This window comes from Herpailurus yagouaroundi, unplaced genomic scaffold (assembly GCF_014898765.1).
Source record: "Herpailurus yagouaroundi ecotype Mexico unplaced genomic scaffold, PumYag 187, whole genome shotgun sequence".
Classification (NCBI taxonomy): domain Eukaryota; kingdom Metazoa; phylum Chordata; class Mammalia; order Carnivora; family Felidae; genus Herpailurus; species Herpailurus yagouaroundi.
In genome coordinates this window covers 33,091,829-33,106,417 of record NW_024412418.1, presented here as the reverse complement: position 1 = coordinate 33,106,417, position 14,589 = coordinate 33,091,829, and the positions used below count along the sequence as shown (strand labels likewise).

The following is a 14,589-nucleotide window of genomic DNA, read 5'->3' as shown; positions in this document are numbered from 1 at the left end:
TACCCAAAAAAAAAAAAAAACCAAACTGAGAACAAACTGAGAGTTGATGGGAGGTGAGAGGGAGGGGAGGGTGGGTGATGGGTATTGAAGAGGGCATCTTTTGGGATGAGCACTAGGTGTTGTATGGAAACCAATTTGACAATAAATTTCATATATTAAAAAAAAAAAAAAAAGAAATGTACCTAGCAATAAATAATAAGGGCTGTTGGGGAAATGTACTTAGAAATGTACCTGGCAGTAAATAATAAGGGCTCTAAGTGTTCGTTGTAAAAATAATAACAATATTATTATTAATGGAAAAAGTCAAGTCTTATTCTAGGAGGTAGCTTATCTCATTTAAAGTTAAAGATGAAACTCTAGATACTGAAACAAGGGCTGTTGAAAAATCTCTTTCTTAGAAACTTATGAACTGAGCTAAAATTTGCCCGCCTATAATTCTTCTCATTGACCTGATGCCTGCCTCGGCAGCCGTGCAACAAATGGACCTCACTTCTGCGTGCCAGCCCTTCTTGAAGACTTATAGTACATCCTCCTTCATCTTCTCTCATGCAGACTAAATATGAGAGGTCACAGGACAGGGTTTCCAGACCCCTCACCATAATGGTCCCCTTCCCCAGGGCAATCTCAATTGTGCAACATCCCTCTTAAAATTTAGTACCCAGATCAAACTGTTTGGGGCTTGGCATGTCATTGATGCTCCATAAACTTGGAATGAATGAGTGAAGTAGTCCACAATCACCATAGTATACCAGAAGTATTGTCTTCCTTTCTCTACATCTTGTACTTTTATTAATGCAGCCTGAGCTCATATTAGCTCTTCCAAGTGAGATTTCCATGTGCCTGGTGGCTTTGGTGTATAGAAGTGTCCCCTGGGGAACAAGCCTGTAGGACCTGTTGGCTGATACCCACCTGCCTTGGGGGTTCTGACAAAGAACAGAAAAGGTGAAATGAGAAATCAAACCCTCTAATCATGCAGCAAAATAAGCTTGTCAGTGACAGACTCAAAAGGTCCTGATTCCCTTAATAAATCTGAACTGTGGATCATTAAGTGTAGTCATTAGTGATGGCCAAGAAATATTTCTGATACTCTTCCCAGGTACATGATAGAAATGTACTTTCTTGGCCCCTTAAAGTGGCCATTTGACTTGCTTCAGCCAATGAAATGTGAAAGAGCAGTGCACAATTCACCAAGTTCCCCTCTTCTTGCCTTTGCCAATCATGGAAGCACAGAGATGGAGCTTCCCTCAGTAAAGATGATGGAGCAGAATCCTTCAGGGGACCTGTGACGGACATGGAGCACAAGCGAGAAATAAACCTTAATTGTTTCACATCACTGAGATTGTTTGTTGTTGTTACCACAGCAGACCCTAGCCTATCCTGTATTACTGACACAGAAACTAGAATGCTCAGAGCTCATGCCCTCTGGATCCACTGATCATAGCTTTCACATTATTTCTCTTCTCCCTGCTTCCAATATGTAAGGCAGGAAATCATCTTTTGATGGGCATGCACCTGTTACACCAAGCAGCTTTGGTAAACCCCACCTGCCAACACTGGAGGAGAGGTGTTACCTGTTCACACAGTAATGCTCTAAAGGAAGCTACCATGGGGACCTGTTTGTTTTTCTTCCCATACAAGAAGGAGCCCACAATTATTTGACTAAAATCCATCTAAGATTGTCACCACGGCCCAGAGAATGACAGGTATCTGGAGGAGATTGAAGGATGAAATGAAGAATCTGGGAGTAATTTAGGAGGGATTAGCAAGTTGTTCAGTGGTTCTTAAACTTTTACCTGAATCAGAAGCACCTGAAGGCCTGCTAAAATACAGGTTATGGAGTACTACCTCCAGAGACTCTGATTTAGTAGGTCTGGAGTGGCGCTCAAGAATTTGCATCTCTAACTAGTTCGCAGGTGATGCTGGTGGAGAGACCACCCTGAAAACCACTGCTCTGGAAGGATTCAATTCAATTCAAGAAGCCAGAGTTGGCGGGGGCGGAGGGTTGGGGGGGGGAACCTAAGTGGCTTAGTTAAGCATCTGACTCTTGATATTGGCTCACGTCATGATCCCAGTGTCATGGGATCAAGCCCTGCACTGGGCTCCACACTGGCAGTGTGGAGCCTGCTTACGATTCTCTCTCTCCCTCTCTTTCTGCCCCTCCTCTGCTCACATGCTCACTCTCTCTCTTTCTCAAAATAAATAAACATTAAAAAAAAAAAAAAAGAACCCAGAGTGGAGGCTCTGGTGAAAGGAGTCAATGACGCCTTAACAGACACTCTTTCGAGAAGAAAAAGAAAAGAGCCAGTTTTCCTTTTTCCACTCACATTAGTCTGAGAGCTGATGTGTAAAGGACACACAAATGGTCATCTCAGTCTTTTTTCTTCACCACATAACACACTACACAACAAAATTAAGCTCCCCTAAGGGAACAAATCAGGAATCTTATTTGTTGGCATCTTTAAAACTGGGTTTCTGTGAGGTGAAATTGTGCCTCACTCACCCTTGAGAGCTCCACCAGAGGGTAAATCTGGGTGTATTTCAGGAGGAAGCAATTTAGATACTTGGCTGCAACTCCCTCTCCCACCTTATCTCCACACTCCCCTTCATAAACCTCTGCTAAAAGTCAGTCCCTCTTGCCCTCCGACCCCACCAAAGCGCATCACCCTTCCCTCAGCTGTGACTGATGGCACGCACGTGCACACTTATCTACACTTATCTAAATCCCCCCTTCCTCCAATTTAGGACCAGACACCTCAGGAAAGTCTTCCCTTTCTTTCATCCCCAACGCAGTCAATCAATCACCAAGTCCGGTCAATTTTACCTCCCAAGTATCTCCAGAATCCATCTGGTGTGCTTCATTTTTCTTTCTAACTCAACTAGTATAGATCCTCCACACTCTACCCCCCCCCCCCGTCTTTGCTCAGGTGGGGGCACCTTGACTGGACAACTGAGACAATTTAAACAACATCCCTTCCCAGGATGAAGAGGCCTCCCACAATCCCTAAGCCAGGTTAGAACCCTCTTTTATCAACTCCCATTGAACCCTATGTTTTTTCTACCATGAACATTTATCACATTTGTAAGCTCTTATTTAATTATCTTCCCTACTCAACCATAAGCTCTTCACAAGCAGGACCACATTTGTCTTGCTTGCCGCTGTAACTGCAGTCTGTCACAGCCTCTGACACAATATAGGCACTTAGTAAGTATTTAATAAGTGTAGGAATCACCACATCGGTTCATAGGAATCCTCACTTCCTCTCAATGCCTAAAGCACATTGTGCCTGCTTCCAGGAACGTCTGGCCACCCCGACATTGCACCCACCACTTAAGACAAGCAAGCAGTCCTTAGGACATCCAGAAAATGCGATCTATAGAGGGGGAAAGTGACCCTTGAAAAAAATGAGTATCTTTTCCTTGAAAAGTGGATGGAATTGAGATTAGCTACAGAGATATTTTGGGAGGAGAAAAGAGACTACCATCTCAAAAGTGGACAAAATTGTAACAGTGAGGAAAAGGAAGTGGGGGGGGAGGGGGGCAAGGGTGTTTAGTGATGGGAAGTCTACATTTCTCCAGAAGCTTTTATTAAAGTTGGTAACTTCCCAAGTTAGGTGTTCTAATGGACTCTCCATCCAGACCTTTAAAAATGACAAGCACCTGTGTCTCTAGGATGCCTAAGGAAGGGGGCTGAGCTGACCTCCCAAGAGCTTCTGACCTTCAGGATTCTATAAACAAACTCATTCTGAATTGGAATGTGGAGAATCCACATTCTGGTTCTGTCTTTACATAGCAGTTCTATCTCGATGCCGGAGACAAGACCATCTTTATCTTCCATCCACTAATAGTATTAATGCTTTCAAAGTCAGACCCCAACTCCAGACTGGCCATCAGGACCCATGGGCCACCAGCATCAAAATAATTTAGCAAGTAGGGGCGCCTGGAGTGCTCAGTCGGTTCAGCATCCAACTCTTGATTTCAGTTCAGGTCTTGATCTCTGGGTCATGAGTTCAAGGCCCACATTGGGCTCCCCACTGGGCATGAAGTTTGCTTAAAATAATGATAATAATAATTTAGTAAGTGGCCTCTGACTAGTACCAAGGGTTAGCCCTGACTAAAGAGATCAAACGGGGGTGACATCCTAGCTCTTTCTACTTCCAGTCATGCAACTTTGAGCAAGTGACTTAACTTCTTTGAGTCTTGGCATCTTCATCTTTAAAACGATGATGATGGTCTACTTCTCAGAACTATTGTGTTAAATATGTAAAACCCTCAGCACAGAGTACACATGTAAGGAATGTCATATCATAATTATAGATTTCTAGTTTTAAAACTTCTGTAAGATAATGACTCTAAGCTGAAAATACTGAAGGAATTAAATGATGTGTTTGAAATTTGCTTCAAAATAATCCAGGTAGTGAGGGGGAGGCTATAGATGAAATAAATAAAATCAGCCATGTTTTGGAAATTGAAGATGGGAGATAATACTCTCTCTCCTTTTGCATAGGCTTGAAATTTTCCATAACCCAAAGTTTAAAGGTGTAAGTACTGAGGGAGGGAAATGCTGTAAAAATACTGATAATTTAAGATCATAGTTGGTCTAGAGATTGAACAGAAAAATAATATAAAGGGGGGAAGCGAACATCTCTATGAATTTCTCAAACAGTATCACTTTCTTCAAACAGAATGGTCTCAGATGAGCAGAAGGGAACAAAGCCACTTGCATACATTGCTCTTCCTTCATTTTTGGGAGAAGAACACATCTTGCTTGGGCTGTACATGTGTTTTTAAGTAGACAAGCCCTGGGTGGTAGAACCTACCTCAGAGCACCCCGGGGCCCTGCTGAAATAGGACTGAGGAGCAAGAAAGTCCCCATGTTGGAAAAAGCAAGCAGAAAGAACTCCAGATGTTCAGGGACAATGGATGCCACAGCCCTCCTCCCTTCTAAGCCCTGGCTTTGGACTCTTATTTGAGGCGTCTATGGGAGGCTGGTTCAGCTTGGTGTGAGGCTGTATTTAAGGCAACTTCACTCTAGATGAGTGGGTCCTCTCAGAGCACAGTAGTATGTTAGAGGATACTTGATGGGGGAGGGTTCATTCAGGGGGAAAAGAGTTTGTAACAGGCTCTGACAGTACCAATCATGGCACAAGCCCGTATCATCTCCCCACTTCCACATCTTCCCACTTAGAGACGTCCAGAGATTAAAAAACAAAATTATTGCATTCCACCTCGTATCAACCAACCCACTCCAAGCCCCTCTATCTGGGCGAGAAAATAGTCCAACAAGCTTTGTTTTGAGCAAATGCCTTTATGCTCTCAAAACTCTGCTTGGAAAAGTAGAATATATAGAAGTACTTACTCTTCTTGAAGAATAAATTCGCTGTTTTCTGGAGAAAACTGCCCACTCACAGGGTGTCTGAATGCTGTGGTCTGTTGGTTATGGCTAGAGAGAAAGAAAGAGAGATAATGAATGAGAAGTCATGTGAATGGAAAGGATTACATACACAACAACAAGTCAGTAATGTCTGAGGACCCCTGGATCATTACAGATTCCTCCCACATTGAGAGAGTGAGCCTTTCTTTTGAGACGCATTTGATCTGTCAGAATTGCATTGCATTAAAAAAACACGAACTTTTCCAGCTCAGGTGTCAAAGCCCACCTAAGACGCAGGGATTTTAACTCTAGGAAAGTCTTGGCTCCAAGAGAACACTGCATTTTCGAGAGACATTCCCCGAAGTACGTACTCCAACAAACCGAACTGTTGAGCAAAACGTTACTTTTAGATGGCACGAGCTAAAACAAGAATGAAGGAAAGCAGACAGTACTTTCAACAGCTTCCCGAAATCATCAACCAGGGAAAGAATTCCAAGAATTAGCCACCCACCCAGAAAAACTATCTTCTTAAAATTCTTCTCCCTAATATAAAATGCCTTCACCTCAATGATAGGATATAAATGCATGGGCATGTCTCTGCAACATGGCCTGCACAATTTTCAACACTGAAGAGTTTCTACCACCCTTTTGAAGTTAGGAGGGATCAGCTTCCACACCAGGCTGACAGTCACAACCAAAGTGTGTAGGTGTTTTGTGTATTCACAAAGGCTGCCTGGTTCTTTGTAAGGGAGGAGGAGCTGGCTCTAGAGTCTGCTGGTTTGCTCAATGAATAAACTAACCCAACGTCCTGCTTTTTCAAAGAATATGATTTACTTTTAAAAGTTTCCCTAATCAAAACATCACTGTTCTTTTAGAAATTTTAGAAATATAAAAAGAAAAAAATGCCATCCATGATCTCACCAACCTAGAGATAAACCTGGCTATCTTCTCCTTCCCTAGTTTTTTTCTATTACAAAATAAATTATGAGTTTGCTGTATTTAGAAATCTGTATCCTGCTTTGCTCACATCCTATTAACATAGAAATTTCCTATGTCCTTAAGACTTCTTCATTTGAAATAGCTGAGTCCAGGTGTCCCCTGCTTTTTGAAAGTTCACGTTATACCACTTCACTTAGGAAAGACCTACACTGTACCTGTTTTCGCTAACAGAAAGAAATATGAGAAGAATTTTTGTTTTTACAAAAAAAAAAAAAAGCTGAAAAGCAAAAATAGCATTCAGTGTTTGTTTTGCAAGGAGCCCTCACAGAGGCAGCAAACACCCGAGCAGCGAGTGGCACCACCAAGCTCCCTATCTGGGAACTACACTCAGCATCTCAGCATGAAACTGCCACAGCTCTGAACTGTGTCTGTGAGCATCTGTGTTTTATCTCGATTTATTTTGTGCATCTATTAACAAGGTGTGTCCTAAGGGATCAGAAAAGCCTAAAAAGGGAAATTGGGTGGCTCAGTCAGTTAAGCATCCGACTTTGGCTCAGATATGATTTTGTGGTGAGTGAGTTCGAGCCCCAGAGATGGGCTCTGTGCTAACAGCTCAGAGCCTGGAGCCTGCTTCACATTCTGTCTCTTTCTCTCTGTCCCTCTTGGGTTTTTTCTCCCTCCCTCCTTCTCTCTTTCTCAAAAATGAATAAATAAACATTAAAAGAAAGAAAGAAAGAAAGAAAAAGAAAGAAAGAAAGAAAGAAAGAAAGAAAGAAAGAAAGAAAGAAAGAAAGAAAGAAAAGCCTAAGAGGTTATTTTGGGGATCTGGGAATGCTCAAATTTTTTTCCATATAATTTATAGTAGTTGCTGCTTTACTTTACACCATTATGTCTTACAAAAAGTTTAATAGGAGGAAATTGAAGAAGATACAAAGAAATGGAAAAACATTCCATGCTCATGGATTGGGAGAATAAATATTATTAAATGTCAATACAACCCAATCTACACATTCAATGCAATCCCAATCAAAATTGCACCAGCATTCTTCTTGAAGCTAGAATAAGCAATCCTAAAATTTGCATGGAACCACAAAAGACCCCCAATAGCCAAAGTAATATTGAAAAAGAAAACCAAAGCAGGAGGCATCACAATCCCAGACTTTAGCCTTACAAAGCTGTAATCATCAAGACAGTATGGTATTGGCACAAAAACAGACACATAGACCAATGGAATAGAATAGAAACCCCAGAACTAGACCCACAAAAGTATGGCCAACTCATCTTTGACAAAGCAGGAAAGAATATCCAATGGAAAAAGACAGTCTCTTTAACAAATGGTGCTGGGAGAACTGGACAGCAACATGCAGAAGGTTGAAACTAGACCACTTTCTTACACCATTCACAAAAATTAGCTCAAAACGGATAAAGGACCTGAATGTGAGACAGGAAACCATCAAAACCCTAGAGGAGAAAGCAGGAAAAGACCTCTCTGACCTCAGCCATAGCAATTTCTTACTTGACACATCCCCAAAGGCAAGGGAATTAAAAGCAAAAATGAACTATTGGGACCTCATGAAGATAGAAAGCTTCTGCACAGCAAAGGAAATAATCAACAAAACTAAAAGGCAACCAACGGAATGGGAAAAGATATTTGCAAATGACATATCGGACAAAGGGCTAGTATCCAAAATCTATAAAGAGCTCACCAAACTCCACACCCGGAAAACAAATAACCCAGTGAAGAAATGGGCAGAAGACATGAATAGACACTTCTCTAAAGAAGACATCCTGATGGCCAACAGGCACATGAAAAGATGCTCAACGTCGCTCCTCATCAGGGAAATACAAACCAAAACCACACTCAGATATCACCTCACGCTAGTCAGGGTGGCCAAAATGAACAAATCAGGAGACTATAGATGCTGGAGAGGATGTGGAGAAACGGGAACCCTCTTGCACTGTTGGTGGGAATGCAAACTGGTACAGCCGCTCTGGAAAACAGTGTGGAGGTTCCTCAAAAAATCAAAAATAGACCTACCCTATGACCCAGCAGTAGCACTGCTAGGAATTTACCCAAGGGATACAGGAGTACTGATGCATAGGGGCACTTGTACCCCAATGTTTATAGCAGCACTCTCAACAATAGCCAAATTATGGAAAGAGCCTAAATGTCCATCAACTGATGAATGGGTAAAGAAATTGTGGTTTATATATACAATGCAGTACTACGTGGCAATGAGAAAGAATGAAATCTGGTCCTTTGTAGCAACATGGATGGAACTGGAGAGTGTTATGCTAAGTGAAATAAGCCATACAGAGAAAGACAGATACCACATGTTTTCACTCTTATGTGGATCCTGAGAAACTTAACAGAAACCCATGGGGGAGGGGAAGGAGAAAAAAAAAAAAAAAAGGTTAGAGTGGAAGACAGCCAAAGCATAAGAGACTCTTAAAAACTGAGAACAAACTGAGGGTTGATGGGGGGTGGGAGGGAGGGGAGGATGGGTGATGGGTATTGAGGAGGGCACCTTTTGGGATGAGCACTGGGTGTTGTATGGAAACCAATTTGACAATAAACTTCATATATTGAAAAAAAAATTGTGGTTTATATACACAATGGAGTATTACGTGGCAATGAGAAAGAATGAAATATGGCCCTCTGTAGCAACATGGATGGAACTGGAGAGTGTTATGCTAAGTGAAATACGCCATACAGAGAAAGACAGATACCATATGTTTTCACTCATATGTGAAACTCATCTCACTCATCCTGAGAAACAGAAGACTGGGGGGGAGGGGAAGGGGAGGAAAAGTTACAGAGAGGGAAGGAGGCAAACCATAAGGGACTCTAAAATACTGAGAACAAGCTGAGGGTTGATGGAGGAGTGGGGGAGAGGGGAAAGTGGGTGATGGGCATTGAGGAGGGCACCTGTTGGGATGAGCACTGGGTGTTGTATGGAAACCAATTTGACAAATACACACACACACACACACACACACACACACAAAGTTTCATAGGAATGCTCTATTTCCAGATAGGTTAAACCTGTAAAATAGTTTCATCATATGGATGTAAATTTTTCTTCTATAACCATTAAAAAATGTTCATTGGCCATCTGTGTGCCAGACACTGCTTTAAGTGCTGGAGATGGAGTGAACAAAAAGCCCTTCCCCCCATGGTGCTTACATTCTAGAAAGATTTACATTCTTCTACTGCTGGACATATTAGGTGCACTATACATCTTTTAGTACAGGCTTTTCCTGCAATTCAAATTATTTCCTTGGGTTAAGGTTCCACAGGTAAAATTACTTAATCAAAGGGCATGGTCATTTTTTAAGGCTCCTAATACAAATGATTAAAATGCTTTCACTGTCAGAGTCAATATATCATCTCAGTTTATTAGTGTTAAGGTATTAGCCCCATCTCCAAACTGAGCATGGGGCTACCCAGAGATTAGTAGATTTAATGAGCATAGTATAAAGGTTAAAAAAAGGGGGGAAAAGTCTCTACACCTACAAAGATTTTCTTACTCTGCCCTGGCGGCCGGCCAGAGTGTCCTGTGTTCTGGTGTCTGGGGTAAGCTGGCATTGAGTTCAGAGCCTCGTGAATTCTAATAAGCCAAATGTGAAGCGGTCAAAGCCATCAGGACAGGTTGCTCCTTGGCCCTGTGATTGTGTACTACTGCCTGCACACTTTCACCCCTCCCAACCACTCTAGCTTCCAAATTCCCAGCTCTTGGTTTGAAGCAAGTCTTTGGGAATCCTAGGACTCTCTCTGGCAGAAAACATCCAGATCTTCACAAAAAAGCAGAATTAAGGCATGAGCATCTCGAGAAGGATGAGAAGCAGGCCCCGGCAACACCTGGTTCAGAAATCCTTGCACCAATTTTAAATAAAATGGGGTGCCTCAGTCAGTTAACTGTCCGACTCTTGATTTCGGCTCAGGTCATGATCTCATGGTTTGGTGAATTTGAGCCCCATATCAGGCTCTGGCTCTACAGTGACAGTGCAGAGCCTCCTTGGGATTCTCCCTCTCTCTCTGCCCCTCCCCCGCTCACATGCATGCACTCTCTCTAAATAAATAAACTTAAAAAAATAAACTTGGGGCGCCTGAGTGGCTCAGTCGGTTGAGCGTCGGACTTCGGCTCAGGTCATGATCTCACGGTCCGTGAGTTCAAGCCCCACATCGGGCTCTGTGCTGACAGCTCGGAGCCTGGAGCCTGCTTCCGATTCTGTGTCTCCCTGTCTTTCTGACTGTCCCCTGTTCATGTTCTGTCTCTGTCTCAAAAATAAATAAACATTAAAAAAACTTAAATAAACACTTGCACCATGTTCAAGGGTTAGGCTTAATAACCCCCCCTTTTTTTTAAATATCCAGGTTCTTTTAGAGAGTCACTTCCATTCACCAGGGAATTTTAAATTCCCTGGCTCATTGCCACCTGGAAGAAAAAAAAATGCTCTGTTCACAATGGGAGTAATAATAAAGCAACAACAGCACTATCCACTATTACTTTTCAACGATTCCCCAGTCTACAAAACCTTTCCTTATACCTCTTATCTATTAACACCATCGACCCCCATTTTATGAATGGGAAAGGGCTCAGAGAGGTTAAGTGACTTGTTCAAGTTAACTTCATCAATGGGAATACAAGCTGGTACAGCCACTCTGGAAACAGTATGGAGGTTCCTCAAAAAACTAAAAATAGAACTACCCTACGACCCAGCAATTTCACTACTAGGCATTTATCCACGAGATACAGGTGTGCTGTTTTGAAGGGACACATGCACCCCCATGTTTATAGCAGTACTATCAACAATAGACAAAGTCTGGAAAGAGCCCAAATGTCCATCAATGGATGAATGGATAAAGAAAATGTGGTGTATACACACACACACACACACACACACACACACACACACACACACACACACTGGAGTATTACTCAGCAATCAAAAAGAATGAAATCTTGCCATTTGCACCTATGTGGATGGAACTGGAGGGTATTATGCTAAGTGAAACTGGTCAGTCAGAGAAAGACAAAAATTATATGACTTCACTCATATGAGGACTTTAAGAGACAAAACAGATGAACATAAGGGAAGGGAAACAAAAATAATATAAAAACAGGGAGGGGGACAAAACAGAAGAGATTCATAAATATGGAGAACAAATTGAGGGTTACTGGAGGGGTTGTGGAAGGGGGGATGGGCTAAATGGGTAAGCGGCACTAAGGAATCTACTCCTGAAATCATTGTTGCACTATATGCTAATTTGGATGTAAATTTTTTTTTTTAAATTTTTTTTTTCAACATTTATTTATTTTTGGGACAGAGAGAGACAGAGCATGAACGGGCGAGGGGCAGAGAGAGAGGGAGACACAGAATCGGAAACAGGCTCCAGGCTCTGAGCCATCAGCCCAGAGCCCGACGCGGGGCTCGAACTCACAGACCGCGAGATCGTGACCTGGCTGAAGTCGGACGCTTAACCGACTGCGCCACCCAGGCGCCCCTGGATGTAAATTTTTAAAAATTAAAAATAAAATTAAAAAAAAAGAAATAGCCTTGGACTGGACGAAATTATGATTGGCGTACAAAATTTACTCATTTTATATATACATTTAACATTTTCTGTTTCATTCAAATTATTTCATGGCCTCTTATACTTTGGGAACCTTACTCATCTATAGTCTCTTACCTATTAAAAATATGAAAGGCAAGGCACAGCTTGGGAGAAAATAGTCTCAATACATACAAATACCAGAGGATTTATATCCAGAATATAGAATGACTTCCTACAACTCAGTAATATTAAGACAGACTATTGGTTTTCAAAATAGAAAAAACATTTCAACACGTCACAAAAGAAGATTCACAAATGACCAAACATTATCAGTCATCAAGAAAATACAAATGAAAACCACAATGAGATATCACTATACATATACTTGAGTGGCTAAAATTTTAAAAGGTTGTTAGCAAGGGTATGGATCTATTGGAAATCTCATACATTAATGGCAGGAATAGAAAATGGTGCCAATACTTTGGAAACAACTTGACATTTTCTTATAAACACCCACTTGTATACCTTCTCTGAGGTATCTAAGAGAAGTGAAAATATAGGTCCACACAAAGCCTTGTCTTCAATATGCATAGCAGCCTTATATGCAAGAGCAAAAAACTGGAAACAACCCAAATGTCCACCAAAAAGTAAATAGAAATACATGCTATGCAAACTATTCATGCAGTGTAATGCTACAAAGGGATGAAAAGAAATGAACTGCTTTGTTGCTGAACCACCAAAAAATTTATGCTGAGCAAATGAAGGTCAACAAGAATAAATACTATTGTATAATTTCATTTTTATAAAACTCCAGGAAGATAAATCTAAATTACAGGTATAGAAGAAAGATCAGTGATTGTCTGGGACTAGTGGTGAAAGGTGGGGGTTGAGTGGAATGGAGTAGAAAGAAACTTTCAGAGGTGACAGAAATGTTTTGTGTTTTGTTTTTGATGGTGCTAACATGAAATGCACAGTTATCAAAACTCATCCAACTCTAAAATTACAATGGTGCATTTTATTACATGTAAATTATACCTCAATAAAGTTCAATTTAAAAATTAAAAAAAGATAACTTCATCAATAAGTGATAAGACTGGGACATAAATCCCAGTCTTCGATTTCTAGATTTGATATTCTTTGCATGATAACCTGCTGTCCCTTTCCCTTAGGAGTCTATGGGCAGACCAAAAATCCCTAAAGACAAAGCATCAGAAAAACAGTACCATCCACTGCTATTCCCTCCCCCTCTTCTTCTGCACTTCCCTCCTTCTGTTGTGCCCAGGACCAAATTTCTGAATGACAGCACCTGTGTGGTCCTACTTCAAGGTCCTCGAGGTGGATCTCTGATAAACACACAAAGAGCGAATCTCCCATATGCCTGGAGCAGCATCCAGCATCCAGCAACCACTTCATATATGCTGCATGACCTTAATAGCAACTCCTGGGCTCCCCACACCCAACCTGTAAGCTTAAATAAGCCCAGAGTTTCGGGTGAATGAATCTGGAGCTGAAAGGTTTAGACACTAAGATGAAGTTTACATTCCAACATTACAAGAAAGATAGATTTTTAAAGTGGACAAAAATAGAGCTGTTATTTGATCAGATCTAGAAGCAGTTCCCCAACCTTTCTTCCCTGATATAGATGCTGCCCTTTTTGCAAAAAAAAAAAAGTTATCAACCACAGCGTCACCACTACCATTTCCTGAATTTCCATAAAGCTTTAAGTATGGTCATATTCATCATATCTCACCCTCCCACCCCCCACTGAGGTGGGCAAGGAAGATATTTTTATTCCCATGCTACACATAAGGGAACTGAGGATCTGGGTTATATGTTGTTATTGGAACACTGAATTAAAGGGAAAAAACGGGGCTCAGACACTGAGAAAAGAGATAAACCAGAGTAATACCTCCTGAATACTGAGGTCTTAAAATATGATTATTTCTGATCAAACTCGCCCAGCTTGCTAATGGCAGAGCTTCTGGTTCAGCACTTTTTGAGCGAAAGAAGTGTTAGGTACTCGGGTTATTTAATCTTCCCAAATACCCAGCGAGGCAGGCTGTGTTTCATCACACCAGACCACAGGTGAGGAAGTAAGGCTCAGAAAGGGTGGATGACCTGCCCACAATGGCAGCCAACTCCTGTGTTCCTGCACACCACCACCCTTCTGGTCTCCTTCTGCTGACCCAGGCTCACCCTCACCAAACAAAGGTTGCTCAATGCTGGGTCCTTACACCCATTTGGAGATTGCAAAGTCCCTTGACTTTACCTGCTGTCCCCAACCTCAGCCCAAAAGCCCCCACCCTGCTCCATTTCCTGATTTTCTAAAATCCATGAAGAATCTCATGTCCTATCATCCTGTCTCAAGACACATTTAGCAGGCACAGACAAATCCCCTGAAATACCTGTTCTTAAACCTGAATTGCCACCTTGCTCTTTCGTAGTGATGGAGATGGCCCGGCTGGGAGCCAGGAGGCTGGTTTCAAGGGAGCACAAAAACTCTCTTTCCTCCATTCAAGGGCTTCTATCTCTCTTCAGGCTACTGAGAAAGTAAGTAACTTGGCAAATGAGGTAAAACATAAGCTAGGCTTCATTCTCAGACCCTGCTCATCCTCCCAGGAACAGCCCCTCCAAGCTGGATGGCAGCCAGTCTCACCTGGGAGAGGACCAGGGAGCACAGAAGGTTGCAGGGAAGGATGATCCCCCTGAAGGCAGGCCA

The 14,589-nt window shown here is 41.9% G+C and overlaps 1 protein-coding gene across 13 annotated transcripts in view; it reads right to left on the bottom strand.

Annotated features, from left to right (window-relative positions):
• Positions 1-14,589, bottom strand: part of PLEKHA7 (pleckstrin homology domain containing A7) — a 220,096-nt gene that overhangs the window by 86,216 nt on the left and 119,291 nt on the right. For all 13 annotated transcript variants that reach the window (XR_005796990.1, XM_040495709.1, XM_040495711.1 and 10 more), the window contains one exon: positions 5,357-5,440. Coding sequence is in view for 11 of the 13 variants with exons in the window: in XM_040495709.1 (XP_040351643.1) it covers positions 5,357-5,440 (84 nt within the window). In the remaining 2 variants the exon portion in view is untranslated. The remainder of the gene's footprint in view (positions 1-5,356; positions 5,441-14,589) is intronic.